This window comes from Artemia franciscana, chromosome 7 (genome assembly GCF_032884065.1).
Source record: "Artemia franciscana chromosome 7, ASM3288406v1, whole genome shotgun sequence".
In the NCBI taxonomy this organism is placed as follows: Eukaryota; Metazoa; Arthropoda; class Branchiopoda; order Anostraca; family Artemiidae; genus Artemia; species Artemia franciscana.
Window position 1 is genome coordinate 38477569 of NC_088869.1, and position 15953 is coordinate 38493521.

Consider the following 15953-nt stretch of genomic DNA (forward strand, 5'->3'; position numbering starts at 1 on the left):
AGTAGTCCAGTTTTTAATCATGGAATGCTATATGTTGTATTTTATCATGTGAAATGACAATGTAGCTTAAAAGTTCTGCTACTGGCTGAAAATGAACGAATAACCTATAATAAAGTGTGGAAGGAAGTCCTGACAACTACCAACGAAACGTCTTATTTTTAGAGTGATACTTCTTTTTTTTAATTAATTAAACGATTAATAATTATAATATATATTACATCTTTGACCTTTCATGTCGCAAGAACGATCTAAATAGGGCAGGACTTTAGGGAAGAATTCATACTTTCCCAGGATGGTCGCAACGAATCTGTGTTGTCGTCATGACATAAATAAGAGGCTCACGTCTGCGGGCAGAAGACAAGCGACAATAAGAATCCATATTTAGAGGCCTACGGAGTCTCTGGTAATTATTGCTTTGCCTTGGTGACGTTTCGGATAAAATCATTTTGCAAATCCTGACGTCAGCAAGTTTCGACATTCTCAAAGACAAATGGCCGATTAGAAAAATTTTTAGATACCATCAGGGAAATTCCGAAGCAATCTCTATAAAAACTGATAGAGGATCTTAAATGTGTCAGAACTACGAAAAGCTAACGAGAGGCTAGATTAAACCATAGAAAACGAATAATCTCTTAATAATTGTTAAGGAAAGCCCTGTGTGTTCAATGTCTATACAACATAAATAACATACATAACGTATCCGCAGAGATTTCTGTCAAGGCGGTTAGCACAACAGGGAGCTTCCAAAGTTGTCAAAATCTTCAATGAAACTGCTTTAAAGCTTTATTTTAATGTTCTCTAATCAAGTATAATTCAATAGCTTTAGGAACTGACCTTTTTTAAACTTTAAAAAGACAGCTGTGCTCCGTTCAATCGAAAAAAAAACAGTAATTCTTCCTAATGATGTAAGTTTCATTAACTCTGAATATCTTTATCTTTTGCATAAAACAAGAGAAGTTACACGCTTTTTCTAAGATGTCACGGAAAGCGGGTGTCAGCTTTTATTTTTCTGTTGTTTATTCGGATCAAACTTTTTTTGGTAATGAACTGTAAGTAAGGAGCGACGCGGCTCAATAGTAACCGAAACTCTATAAAATGGAACTTTGATACCGATGAATATATCAAAAGAATTAGTTCATTATGCCGATTCCAAATGTATAAATTTCTTTAAGTTTAGTGTTACATATCAAAGGCTACGAGCATGGAAAAATTGGCCTGATTTTCCAATAAGGGGGAAAACATCCCCTACAATTTAAACAATCTTAAAAAAAATCACACCATGAGATTCAGTGTATCAGAGAACCATACTTCAGAGGTTTCAACAAAATGTGTAATTTTCTTCTTTTTTTCTGGAAGAAAGATCCCGAATACTTGTTTATTTGTTGTTTTTTTTACCAGGGGTGATCGTATCGACCCATTGGTCCTTGAATATCAGGATAGGATTCATTTGAACAGAAATCATAAGTTCTTGTGAGCTTTTTAAGAGACCAAAAAGATTGAAGGGCGACTAGTTCTCCTCCCCGCTCCTTTTTCCAAAATCGTCCGATCAAAATTTGGAGATAGCCATTTTGTTCATCATAGTTGAAAGACCCAATAACTATGTTTTTGGATGTAATATGAACCCCCCTCCTCCACCGCCCTAGAAGAAAGGACTTTAAGTTATAAAATTTGCCCATTGTTCACGCATAATATTTGTTACTGGGAAATATTCATACATTTTCGGGTGGGAGGGGGGCGAAATTTCTTCTCGGGGCTTTCCACGGGGGAATTTTCCATAGGAAGGGATAGTTCAAGGGGGTAAACGTGTCAGGGAAAATTTTATATTGAGGGAATTTGCCAGAAATCTTAAGCAGTTTTTATGTCTTGCTTTCTATTTTCCGTCTAAATTTTACGCGTGGAGTTGTTAAGGGTAACTTTTCGGGGTAAATTTTCACCTGGACTAAATTGCCTAGAGGATATTTCCACGGGGAGGGTGATTTCCCCGTGGAGATGGGACCAGATTATCTGGCATTATTTAAAAATAATCTGAAATTAAATAAAAAAACAAGTTTTTTTTCAACTGAAAGGAAGGAGTAGCATTAAATTTAAAACGAACAGACATTGCTACTTATATAAAGGGTGTTGCCCCATCCTCAAAACCAGGCTCTTTACGGTAAAGTTGGAAATTTGTCCCAATTCTTTACGAGCTACTCCTGAAACACAAGGGCCGTTTAATTAAAACAATAAAAAGCTTTTTTAAGGTACTAAGAACTTTAGCGTAAAGAGCGAGGTAATGAGTAGTGGGAAACCCCCTTCGTATACGTAATAATTTCTGTTCATTTTAAGTTTTAATGTTGCTCCTTACTTTCAGTTGAAAAAACTATTTTATTTAATCTCTTACCAAAGCTATAGAAGACTGCCCCATCAATTCTCAATAGTTTGGTCACACAAACTCAAAAAGTTTATAATGGACGAGATTATGGCACCCCAACTCTTATGTTTGGTCATTCCTGTTCAATCTTATGTCTGACTTGTATAGATATCACACTGGACAATGTTGGAACCATTCCAGGAAGCCTACAATGGGGTTATTAAGGCAAGCTATAGCCCCTCAAAAGACAAACTGATACCTTCAAAACAAAGGCTTGACGGGGTGTCAATGATAAGCTTCTGTAACAATCTCCCCTTGCATCCCTCCGAGGAAATTTTTCTGCCTCTGTCCATTTTTCAAGGACACAAGACAGACACTAATATCCACAGAAAATGACTGTCAGAAAGAGGATATACCTTGAAAAATATGCTTAAAAATGACACTTGTTAGGTGCTGCACAGCCTCCTTCCTGGGGCTTTTAGGGGAATGCTTATTCCATAAGAACTAGCGACCAATTGCTTCAAGCTTAGATTAAACAGACACACAAAAGCTAATGATAAAAGTGGGTAAAGTGCTAGTACCCAAACTGACATTCAAGAGGCACCTGAGGATGATGACGTGAAAGATATTCCAAAAAGACCATTGACCTGTAACAGAGGAGCAATGGTAATTTTTTTATTGTCGAACCTGGAATTAATTTAATCCAGGAGTGATATAATCAGGGATAATTATCCCTGGACATGACCCTTGCACAAATGATAGAAAAAACCTACCTGATGGCGTAGGGTATCGGCCTGGGGGAATACGATAGCCATACGTCATAACAGTGTTGCCTTGATAGGGCTTATCATAATTATAATCAGAATATCCAATTTCAGGTACTATGTTGTATCCCGTATTGTCCACAGTCCTAGCTGGCCTTTGTAATTCTTCCAAACTATCATCCTCATCTCCTGCAAAATTACAAAACTTGTTTAAAAGCAGCACAATTAACAGATTTATCGAAAGGTATATACGTATACATTGATTTTGTATCAAAACTAAAAAGTCTAGATTCATTTGATATTCCATTATTTTTAAGCTTATCATTTCAGGATTTTGAGCTTCTTATATACGAATTCTGTGCGAATTATATACGAATTCTTATAATAAAGGCCCAAGTCTCATTACTACTCATTTTTCGATTTTTTTTGTTGGTGAATTCATTGTTGATACTAAAGGTCTTAGACAAATACCAATTTTATGTAGTTTTAGCAAACAATATAATCTTGGGCAGAAAGATCCCCTCGGAAGGAACTTGTCATGCATCTCTGGTGTGATACTTCGACAGGTCTTAAAGCCATCTAAGTACTTTCTTATTTTTGCATCATACGATTCAGTTGAATCTTAGTTAAGTTCTTTGTATGTTGAAATATCCTTTTGAATTGTTCCTATTTATTATCATAATCATCTTTTTCTAGGATTACTACCGTATTGCTCTTATCAGCTTTCAATATTATTAGAGAACCACCTTTTTTAAATCTTTCAAAATTTTCGTATCTTTGTTCTTAAGGTTTTCTTGAAAATTGCAACAAATTTTTAAAATTTCAAAGACCACAAGTCTTAAATCATGAACATTATTGACATGTTTTGAAAACACACGAATCCCTGTCTCAATCTTTGAAATTATTTCTTCTACCAGTGCTTTCTTAGGAATTAGTCCGAGTTTTATACCTTTTTCAAGGATCTCCCTTTTTCTTTTGTTACCTTTCTTTTGCTTAAACTCACACCTGGTCCTGGGAAATGTTTAGGTTATACTTTGGCAGATTTTGTTTTTCATGTTCCCTTTTGAATTATAAAATTTTTCGGTTTAACCTTTCCCTCGATAACCTTAAAATATGTTAGGGTGGGTATAACTAAACTTGATGAAGCTTATATATTTAGAATCAGCATAAAAATGTGATTCTTTGATGTAACTATTGGTATCAAAATTCCATTTTATAGAGTTCCAGTTACTATTGAGTCAGGTCGCTCCTTATTACAGTTCGTTACCACAAACTTTTTTATTTCAACATACAAAAACTTAGCTTAGACCCAACTGAATGGTATATTGCAAAATTAAGGAAGAACTTAAAAGGCTTTAATACTAATCGAAGTATCACATCATAGATGTATTACAAGTTCTTTCTGAGTTCTTCAACTGAAAAAATCTTTTTCCAGAGCAATCTCGCTCAAGAATACTTTTTGTAGCTTTAGCAACTTCAACACCTCTTTGACCACAATGGAATAGCATATGTAGAGCAACTAAAGACACTAATTACAAGTAGAATGTATTTATAGGGAGAATTATGGCACCTTTGAATCTTATCTAGAGTCGAAAATCTGCTTGCATTGTATGCAGTGGGGAAAAGGCTTTAGTTTTTCAATAATGATTACAACTAGCCCTATGATTTCGATATAGAGTGTAACTTAGCTCATTTTTTGGATCCTCTCTCGCTAACGTTTATTGAAGTCCAGTGACTCTAGAGAGTGTAGTGGGGGGATTGAGAATTTCCACTTCATCAATATTTTCATAAACATATTTAAAACTTCAACCATTTTGACCGCAAACACGTAGTCTAATGCCCGCTACCCTTGCGTATTAGATGGTGGTGTTGGTGTTGAGTTGATAGAAATACGTCTTCACTTTTGTCTCTCCACTACTGGTGTCATCAGATCATTGTTTCTGCTAATAATAGTATCAGCGGTAGGTGTGGTAGTATTTTCCAAGAATGATTTAAAATCTTCTTCTTCTTCCAATGTTAAACTACTACGTTCCTTTTATTTCTTTAGAATTTGCTTATTGGTAATAAGACTTGTCGGAAAGTATAATCTAATTAAAAAGTTCAATAGTTGATTGTCAAATGATGAATGTCCTTTACGAGTTGTAACCAAGTCAAATATTAAATCCAATAGATTATAACTTTTCCCCTGAATTAGAATTATTTTTCCTTTACTATCAACTTGAATGTGTTCACTTTCCATGAGATATGTTACGACTCGTTTATTTTGTTAACGATAGGAGTGTGGCAGTTAGTCTTCAATACTTGACGATATTGAATCTTCCTCATTTGATTGTGCTAATGTTCCAGAATCTTGAACAGACGTTTCCATTTTATCAATGACACTTATATTGACAGGTCTTACGTGATAGAGTAATGTTTGTCCACTCGTCAAGGTACATCTTTTTTTTATCATTTGTTTTTTATCATCGGCATATTTTTATCATAAATGAATTTACTGAGGCTGTTCTCAAAGTGTTCCATTGGTGAAAGGATAAGTTCTGTTGGCGTCAATTTGTAGGGCTTAGCCATTTTCTTAGAGAAAACTGTTCACAAGTATTGCAAAAATTAGCAGTAAAAGTGTGAAAAAGCTACCGCCAGAATGGAAAAGACATTTTTTTAATCTATTCCTCTCTTTTTCCAAGTCAGGGCACGTACAATGGAACGATGTTGTTTTGTCTGATGCTTAATTATTTCTGGCAATTGAACATTACCCTCGGTTAAATTTAAGCAAAGTTCAGATATGAGATTAATGAGTTCTTTGTCAATACCATGTTTCAGTATGGCTTTCCCAATTACTGGTTTTTACTCCTTAGAACGGCAGATAAATGTCTATTATAATTTAGTTACTTCAGTGCCATGACGGCAACTAATGAGTTTTTTACTGTTCACTAGAATATATACGGTAATTTTATTGTCATAAATATCTGTGACTACACGCAAATTCTCTGGTAATTCCGATTCAGATCCAATAGAATGTAACCATTGGGTTTGTTTGTTGCCTGACTTTATGCTGAAAGTAGAAAATTTGGAGCACCGGGATATATTTGTTTATTGAGACTTATTTAAGAATTAAATTACTAAATTTATCAAATTACTAAACGTTTATTAAATCAGTAATTACTAAGACACTTTGTTAAAGGGAGCTTATGGTCATCCATCCTCTACCTCCAAGGGATACCCCATTCCCCACCCTCGACTTTTGCCCCCCCCCTTTTTGGACTTATAATTTATTTGGAATTAGAATTTTTTATCTAGAATTTTTGGACTTCTCTAACTCTTAAAAGGATCCAATTAATCTCTCTCAGACTGGTAAAAACCTAATTCACCTATTTCAGACTCTAGTATACCACTAGTGAGCTGATAGCAGTGTCTGTTTTTGACTGAATCTTGATAAATTCCTGCTTTATATGTCTCTAACTCTAAAAACAATATGATTAATCCCTCTCAGACTTTGGTAAAAAACCAAATTTGTTTACTTCAGACTCCAGTATACCATCTGTGAGCTCGTAGTTGTGTTTTTGTCTCACTGAATCTTGATAAATTCCCACTTCCTATGTCTCCAACTCTAAAAAGAATCCGATTCATCTCTCTCAGACTGAGTTCAAATCCTAATTCACACATTTCAGACTCCAGTGTACCACTTGTGAGCTGGTAGATCTGTGTCTGATTGGATCTTGACAAATTCACACTTCATATGTTTCGAAATCTTAAAATAATCCGATTCATCTCTCTCAGACTTTGGTAAAAACCTAATTCGTCTATTTCAGACCCTAGTATAACATTTGTGAGCTGGTAGTAGTGTCTATGTCTCATTGAATCTTAATAAATTCCCACTTCATATGTTTCTAAATCTTAAAAGAATCCAATTCATCTCTCTCATACTTTGGTAAAAAACCTAATTCACATATTTCAGACTCCAGTTTACCACTTGCGCGCTGGAAGTAGTATATGTGTTTGACTTAATCTTGTTAGATCCCTACTTTATATGTCTCTAACTCTAAAAAGAATCCTCTTCATCTCTCTCTGACTTTGGTAAAAACATAATTTACCAATTTCAGTCTCTAGTATATCCTATCTGCTGAGTACATGACATTTTGAACCATGAATTTGATTCAAAAACCGTGTGTTCATCCAGGTTTGTGCAAAACAGAGTGCAAAACATTTTGAATCACACATTTTATTCAAAGAAACGTATCTTCATCGAGCTTTGTGCAAAGTAGAGTACAAAACTTTTTGAACCAGCTTTTTTGAAAATTTCCAGTCCAAAAATTTAAGTCCAAATAATTTCTAAGTACAAAAAACTCTAAGTCCAAAAAGCAGAGGGAGGGGAGATTGGGGGTCCCTCGAATTTGGGACATGGGTGATTATAATTTTCTTTTAAAAGTGCCCTAGCAATTGATTCATTGGTCACACAAGTTCACTGGTTTACTTTATCCAAGCGCATGGAATAAGAAAAAAAAGGAGGCTCATTTCTCGCGTTTGATTCATTAAAATTCCACTCGTATCGTAAAATGCATCCAATTCACTTTATTCAAGCGCGTGTCATAAGACTAGTTTCATTCAACAAAAAAACAATATATTCATATAATTGAATATTAAGTATTACAATAGCTTGTAATTCCTTTGGTTCAGTGAAGGTCAAATATAAGTTAATAATGCCCTGACAGGAATATGGAGGTCATTCACCCAAAGTTTCGCTAATACGGTTACGCTAATGATGTTACCACGGGCTTCAGAATCGCTCTATTAGTCGTTTCCTTTGATCTATTTAAACTGTACTTCACTATTCCTATGAATTCTGCGTCGTGTGAAAGATCTTTTTCTTGCCTTTGATGGTTGAAGACGTTCTGCCGCAACACAACAGGGCAAGAAAGAGTATCTTCACTTGTACTGTTGGTAACTGAAAGAGAAGTACAAATTGACCTTGATAACGTGATAAAGAAATTTGATCTAGAGAAAAAAGACGACTACAATTTTCGTAACAAGTCTGTGTAATACAGAGCTGAAAAATTAATTTTTTAATTCCAGGATTAAGTGTTTATTGTAGGTTCATTTTATATGTACATTCGTCCAATTTTGAAATATCATAAGATCCATGTTACAATATAACATCATATTTGGGTTTATATGTAATTGAACTTAGAATTATCCTGTATTTGCACTTTGGATTTTTTGTGACCCGCTTATTTTAATGCTATTTATTATTATAAAGAAGCTAACCCACAACCAAATCAATTTAATCAAAAGTCATAGATAATATTTCAATGAATTACGCATAGAAAAATTTACCACAAAAGATTCAAAATCTGTTCGAAATAGCGTACAACTGAATAACACAGTTCGAACGTTTCGAATGGTACTTGGTTCAACTATAAGAGTGAGTATCCTGTTCTGGGATTGGAGGTTGGGGATGTGTAAGGGAATAGCTTCAGCAACATTAGTGGTTAAGCCTGCTGAAAAAGGCCGAATTTATATGAAATTCACCTTAGCCCACGCAAAAGCTTTTTTAAACTATACTACTGTCACCTTCAGCAATTTGTCACCTGATACTTTTAGTAAAAGCTTGATCACCAGCATTTAATTTTATGTTTAATTAATGTGTGTGTATTGTTTATTATGTATTGCGTATTTGAATTTAACCTAGTTGCTTCTTCGGTAAATGGTAACTTTTCTTCAGTAGCGCTCGAACAAAATTCTCGCCCCCCCCCCTGATAAGAATGCTGGCGGTATGCCCCTGTAGTGGAGTACTTCAAAAAGAAAAAGGAAAAAGAAGCCAACGACCAAAAAGATAAAGATACGACGCTCAAATAAATACAGGTGAGAACCGTCGTCTATCTAATTTAACTTTTAACGTAGAATTATTTCAAATGCTTTGGAAGGCTCTTTAGATTGAACCACTCTTTAGATGGCTCTGTAAGACCATATTTTTGAAGGTGGGAATTCCTATAACGCTTGGATATGTACAGTAAAAGTTTTCTGATTTTTCGTACCATTTTCAGTGTCTTTCAGTGTTTCACTGACAGCATATAGGAAGCACCGGTGAGGTAATTTATGTGTTGTAGGCACACGGAATTATAAATCGAGGCAAGAGATTTCCAGGAGTAGCGTCCGAGATTCGGCATTATAGACGAACAAGCACATTTAATGGTGGTAGTTGTTTGCTTATCAATTGCTTTTCTAGTTTTATTTCTTCGTTTCTGCAATCATAATACCAAGATGTCTCATTTCTAATACCGCAGGGAGAACATGGTTTCCAATAGTGACAGAATCACTTGTGGTGCATTTTAGGGCAAAATTCACACTTATTAATATTGATAGAAAGCCCTATAGATTGAAAGTCACTTAGAAGTCGACTCATGTTACCTGGAAAGTCTGCTTTGGATCTGCAGGGCAGGAGGACCTCATCAACGCATGCTATGTAAGACAGGTCAGTACCAGCCAATAGGTGAGTGCGGTCCAGAATCTTGGAGATTGCATGTTTGAAAATAAGATTGCTAAGAGCGCTGCCTTTCCTCACACCTCTTCTAATTTTTGCGGGATCTGAAATTGAACGTTTCCATTTGGCCAACAGAGTCGAATTTTCGTACCAAAATTTCAGAGTACTCACTAAGCTCGAACTTAGTCCATTATGCAGAAGAGCATTTGTTGCTTACGTGTGATTGACGCTATCAAACACTTTTAATATATCAATAGTGCACATATGTAGAGGCGACTTATTCCTTTCCGAACCCATAAGTACGTTAGTCAGAAGACGATGAGACTCTGGGCACCCGAAACCCTTCTGGAATCCAAGGTAATTGTCCCCAAAGTGTCCAGTATCAAGCTCAGAAAAGATAATATATTCAAACACTTTGCTCAAGATGCACTAGACGGTTATGGGTCTATAAGATTTTCATTTGTTTGGATCTTTTCCTTTTTTGGCGATAGATGAGATGACCCCTGTCAGCAAAAGTATTGGTAACAAAACCCCTGGTGATGCACATCTGGAAGATAAGCTGAAGATAGGAATAAAAGCATTCAGATTTGTACTTGAGGTGTTTTATTGTAAGACCATCGCTGTCTATCCTATTCTTTGATTTGGAAAGTACTTTTCTGACAGCTATCTTGATCTTCTCAAGGGAAATGGGAACAACTCAAGGCTGCCCTGAGAAACGTGCAAGCCACTTGGAAACTTCTGATTCAAACTGATTGGTTAGAGGAAAATTCTCATCTCCATATATCGAAGAAAATTAAGAGTGTGACTCATACAGTGCCAGAAAAGCACTAGATGAACGATCGGAAGGTCTCATTAGGCTTAGCCACGATTTCTTATTTCCAGTAAATCTTCATAATTTTCAGCAGCTGATATCTAACCTCAGAGCCACCATATTTAAGAAACTCATTTACCACACTGTCGGCACCTGGGGTCTTATTATTCTTTCATCCTTTTAGTACTGTCGCTAACTTTTCCTCACAAACAAATCTTGCTTCACATCCAAGTTATCATAATTTTTTTCATTTTCCTCTGTTTCTTTTCCTGCAGCTCTTCTCGGTTTAGCACATTCTCAAGATGTTCTGGCTATATCTTTTTAACTCTTACCTTATCACTAATTTTGGCCCCGTTCACATGTTTAACTGAGACGAGTGGGGATTGACTACTTCCTCTCAAATTATTAACATGCCAGTACAATATTTGACGATTATGACGTCTAGCTGAATCTTCTAGATCCTCGGCAATTTTATCCGTGGCCTCCACTTTACAACTCCTTAGTTCATATTTTAAGGCTTTGTCCATTGTCTTTATTTTCCTCTTGTTTTCAAATGATCTATCACTCTGACAATTTTTGTCCAAGCCGCTTTATCCTTTCTTTTAAATTTGAAGCTTTTTCACAAATATTCCTAGCTGTGCTTCTAACTTTCTTCCCTAAGACATCATCAGCAACTTCACAAATTGTTTCCCTAAAATTATTCCATCCATCTTATTACTTTCATACTTTTTTACGTTGACACTTTGCTACCTTGATACTAGTTCTGATGCTTTGACGTTAAAAAAAATTGATTTCAAAAAGGGAATTATGAATAAATTGAAATTTTGGTAATAAAAACGAGCAGAAATTATTTTTTTTTAAATCCCGAAAAGAAGATTTTCAAAGAAAAGTAAAGAGCAAATTAAACTTAAGATCAGCAGAGAAACAAAAACTATAATAATCCAAACTAAAAACGAAATGAAATTACTATTAAAGGATAAATGAAACCGAAAACGAGCAAAAGTTAAATAAATAAACATAGCAAACAAAAATACAACATATGATTATGAAAGTGAATAAATAAATCTTCAAACGAGTATATTTTTAAATTAAATATGCAAATCAAGCTTAAAACGAACCAAAATCACTAGAAACAAGAGTTTGGCTACTACCCCCCTCCCTAACTGTAGAGGCATAAAGCCTACTGTGCCATAGGGACTTTACTGAAAGTTTTACTCCTTTTATGATTTATTTATTCATCATATAGTTGTTGTATGTATATACATGTTGTATGTTTGTTTGCTTTGATTGTCTGTTTAATTTCTGTTCGTTTTTAGTTTCATTAATTCTTTAATAGTAATTGCTAGTCGTTTTGAGTTTGAATTATTATAGGTTTTAGTTGCTGCTTATCTTAAGTTTATTATAGCCTTTAATTTTATTTGAAAAGTGTCTTTTACGGAAAGTTTTTTTTTTATTAATTTGCTTCAAACACTAGAACTTTGAGTTCAAATAGTTAAAAGGAATTCGATTGAAATGGAATTTTTTCGGAATTGAAATGATTCCAGCATAGCACTAGAGACCTTCAGCATAAAGAGTCGGGGGTTGAGGAGATGGCAGCTGTCCTCAAATACAGAATAATTTGCACTTTTTTTTAAGTTTTAATGTCACTGTTTACTTTCATTTAGATAAACTTGTATGTTTGTTTCATACAATTTATGATGCTGGTATAGATATTAGGTAATCGAATCCATGAAAGTTGAAGAGTATGAGATTTATAGATTTACTTGTAATGATGATTTTTTATAACTTACACATAAATGGTTCCTGCATAGCATTAGAAAACTTTAGCATATAGAGTGGGGGTTGAGGAGGTGGCAGCCATCCTCAAATACGGAATAATTCATGTAATTTTTAAGTATTAATGCCACTATTTACATTCATTCAGAAGAAACTTGTATGTTTTCTAATATAACTTATGAAGCTGGTATAATCATTAGCAAATCTCATTAGCAAATTTATTTATTTATTCATCCAATAGCTTGTAAGCTAAAAGTTTATAATGGAAATTATATATCTACTACTTTAAAAGAAAAAAGTCCCTTTTTGTTTCCTAAAAATTAACCTAATACCAAGTCTCATCCTTATACAGTTCAATTTCAACTATACTTCACTGTTTCTAGGGGTTGAAGTCATTTACACCAATATCATGTGCCGGGGTAGTACCCGCTATATTTCTTCTGAAGGCAGAGGGAGTGGGACTTAAGTACCAAGACCTTGCTTTATAGTGCGATTTTTTTACTCACCAAGTTTAAAAAAAGACTTGAATGAAGAAACGGGGCATATATTAATACAAAAAGACAAAAGCACACTCATACAAAAAAACGTCAAGAAGGCTTCGTCACTTCCATGAGTAGGACTTCTTTTAGGGACAGAGTCCTTTTGAGGAAGGAAGACTGTCATAAGAATATTAGAAAATCAGAGGAATTATGCAAGAATAGGATATTTATGGATATCTACAGGAATATCCTGGAGTTACGAAAGTCAAGATCTGCTAGAATTTGAATATGCATAGTATGTTAAGATTCTTTATTGCTTCTTTGCTTCTTTATTGGATTTATTCTTGCACCAAACAGTAAGTAAACGGTGACCAGGGCTAATACCAACTGAAACTCAAGAAAAAAGAAGTTTCGAAACCAATATGTACGTCAAAAGGGTTTCCTTCTTATGGTAATTCCAAATACACAAAATTTACTAGGTTTAAAGTTACGCATCAAAGTTGACGACCCTGATAAAATTTGTATGATTTTTGAAGACGGGGGAAACACTCCCAAGAGGGCAAGGGGTATTAATAAAAATAAGATCATCGAATTCAGTATATCAGCGGTTTTTTCGTTGAGTTTTCAAGTTCCTATTTACAAAAATGAGGAACTTTTTTGTTTTGTTTTTTTAAGGAGGAACACGGGCACGTGTTAATTAGTCTTTTTATTTCTAAGAGCAATGGTCCTAGAAAACCGGGTAACTAATAATTTGAATGAAAATTGCAATTTCTGGTTCCCTTTATAAGCAGTCAAAAAGATTGTGCCACAAAAATTGGCTCTTTCTGTCATTGTGTAGGTCGGAACTTTAATTTTGAGCCAAAGATGGCAAAGTTGGTATGAAATAAAACTCGTGAGACAGCCAATCGATTTGAAATGACTGAGAAACTGTAAATTGAGTTTTACAGTTTCAGATATAGCAATGCAACAGGGTAGCACATTCGCTCCTCAAGAGTCGACTAGTTTAAATAAAATAAGCAGCTCAAACAGAAATTTATTTTAAAACTTCATTTAACCATGATTATGCATCAGCTATTAAGGAGGATTGCTGGTAGATCACTGTATATGTGTGTATGTGGCGGGGCCTGATACCTAAAAAGTGCATTGTTAAGCCCAAATCTTTTAAATTTCCTTGAGCTTTCAGGTAAATATAGAATAGGGTCTGAGGAGGAGAGAAGGATATAAAATTAATTTTTAATGACCCTTCATGTCGATTAAGCCTGGACATAGGTGCTGCGGGTTGATAGCTCCCTTCTTATTGTATAGCAATATTTTCTTTATGATATAAAAATAGCCCTCATATGCTTACTGTCATAATAAAAATTGAGAAGTGGAGGGGATTTTGGAGTGTCATCAGGAGGGATGAGGCAAGTGTTACGAGAGCTTTTTTTTTATCAAAGTTTGAATAGAAATATTAGAAACAGAATTTCATTTTCTGTATGTTAAACAGTTATGTGGCGATGAACTGTAAATAAGAAGCAATTCGCACTTGCGGTAACCAGAGCTTTAAAAAAAAGGTTTTGATAGCGATATATAAATTCAAGGAATTGACTTTTTATGGTAATTCTAAAGATTGAAATTCTTTAAGTTTAAAATTACCCAGCAAAAGCTAGTTGCCGGAGAAAATTTGCCTAGTTTTTAATAAAAGGGGAATCACTTTCGTAACTAAGTTGTTTCATCTGCGAATTGAACTCTGTTTCAAATTCACACTAGCTAACCAGTTCCAAAAATTGTAGGGAGGTATATGGACTAACACCGTTCAGCAATTCATTACAGCTAACGTTCAGCCGTTCAAATCGGCTGGGACAAATAAAATACGACTTTTGCCATTTTTGGAACTTTTCAGGAGAGCCAAAAAGAAAAAAAGTTTGTCGGCAGTGTTCGCTCTGAAAAATGAGGCTAACGGAGATAAAGGGGACATATTCTAAACCAGCTTTTTATTCTAATTCAGGGGAATCAATTTATTTCAAGTATTCCGAGCGAACTCAAAATTATTCAGTTTTTATCTTTGACAAAAAAAGGAGACAATGCAAGATCCTGATGCTATAGTTCTATAAGATAATCCTCATCTGTCATTCTGAATTGCAACTAGACCTGATAAAAGAAGAATAGGCAACTTAGAAGCTTACGTCTCTTTTTATCTTTGTAACGGTACAAGGTAAGACAATCCTGACAGCACCATTCGGCTCCTCGTGCTTAGTTGATCCATGACCCATACATTATTCATTTTAGACCAAATGGCAAATTTCACACTTTTAATTATCTCAGCCGAAATATTTTCGACCGCTTTAGTCACATTCTACTACAGTTCTTACTACACAAATTAAGTGCCTGAGAAGTTGTGCTAATCTTTAGGGGAATTTCTACCAATATGACACTACTCGTCAATATATAACCCAACAGCAAGTAGTGGGGGTCTATGAGGGAGGTAGCCCCCATCATATCTTGGATAGGCGTGGTTATGATTTGAGAAACGATAAGAAATCTAAAATATAAAACACTTTTTAAATGAAAGTTAGGAGAGGTACTAAAACTAAAAGCGATAGAAATTTTCCATATATCAGGGGGCCAGGCTCCTTCTGAGCTCCCCACTCTTTTCGCTAAAGTTTTATAGTGTCTTTAAAATACTTCATATTCTAATTCGACGGCCCTTGCGCTTGAGCAGTCCATCTTGAAGATGTGGACAAAAACTCACTTCATTGTAAAGATTGGGTCGTTCAGGAGGAGGCACCCCTCCTCAAATACAAAATATTTTCTGCTCATTCTAAGTTTTAATGAAACTCCTTGCTGTGGTTTGGAAAGATATGTTTTTGTTGTTTTTTTCTCTACTCCGGAGAGGAGCAGCACTTGGTCATGTTCAATTGTTTGAATTATTTCCAAACTAGTAATTTACCCTCAATATTTTTCGCCATGACAAGTTTCGCAGACCTGTCAACAGTGACTGGAAACCAACCAGCTATCGGTGCCATAGAATCTTATTTCCAGTTAAGCTCTATTTACAATCTTATTGTTTTCAAGAGTTGATTGCACTGACCATAAACCCGTGTAACCAGATCTTCGCCAGCCGAAACGCCCGGACAGTGCTCCCGAGTGTAATTGTGCCTCCAAACCGATTCGAGCCCTGGAAGTGACGTGTTTATATGTCATTTTTCGTAATGATGAGATAAATGGAATTGTGAAATTCCAAAAAAAGTACTTGCGGCTTGAATGACCGAATCCATGTTTAATCACTTCCGGATCTCCTTTTGCGACTGATAAA

General features: G+C 35.1%; 1 protein-coding gene across 4 annotated transcripts in view; it reads right to left on the minus strand.

The window, feature by feature from the left end:
- LOC136029251 (uncharacterized) overlaps positions 1 to 15953 on the minus strand; it is a 119316-nt gene that overhangs the window by 32620 nt on the left and 70743 nt on the right. For all 4 annotated transcript variants that reach the window (XM_065707481.1, XM_065707484.1, XM_065707482.1 and 1 more), the window contains exon 3: positions 3124 to 3303. In XM_065707481.1, the coding sequence (XP_065563553.1) occupies positions 3124 to 3303 (180 nt within the window). The remainder of the gene's footprint in view (positions 1 to 3123; positions 3304 to 15953) is intronic.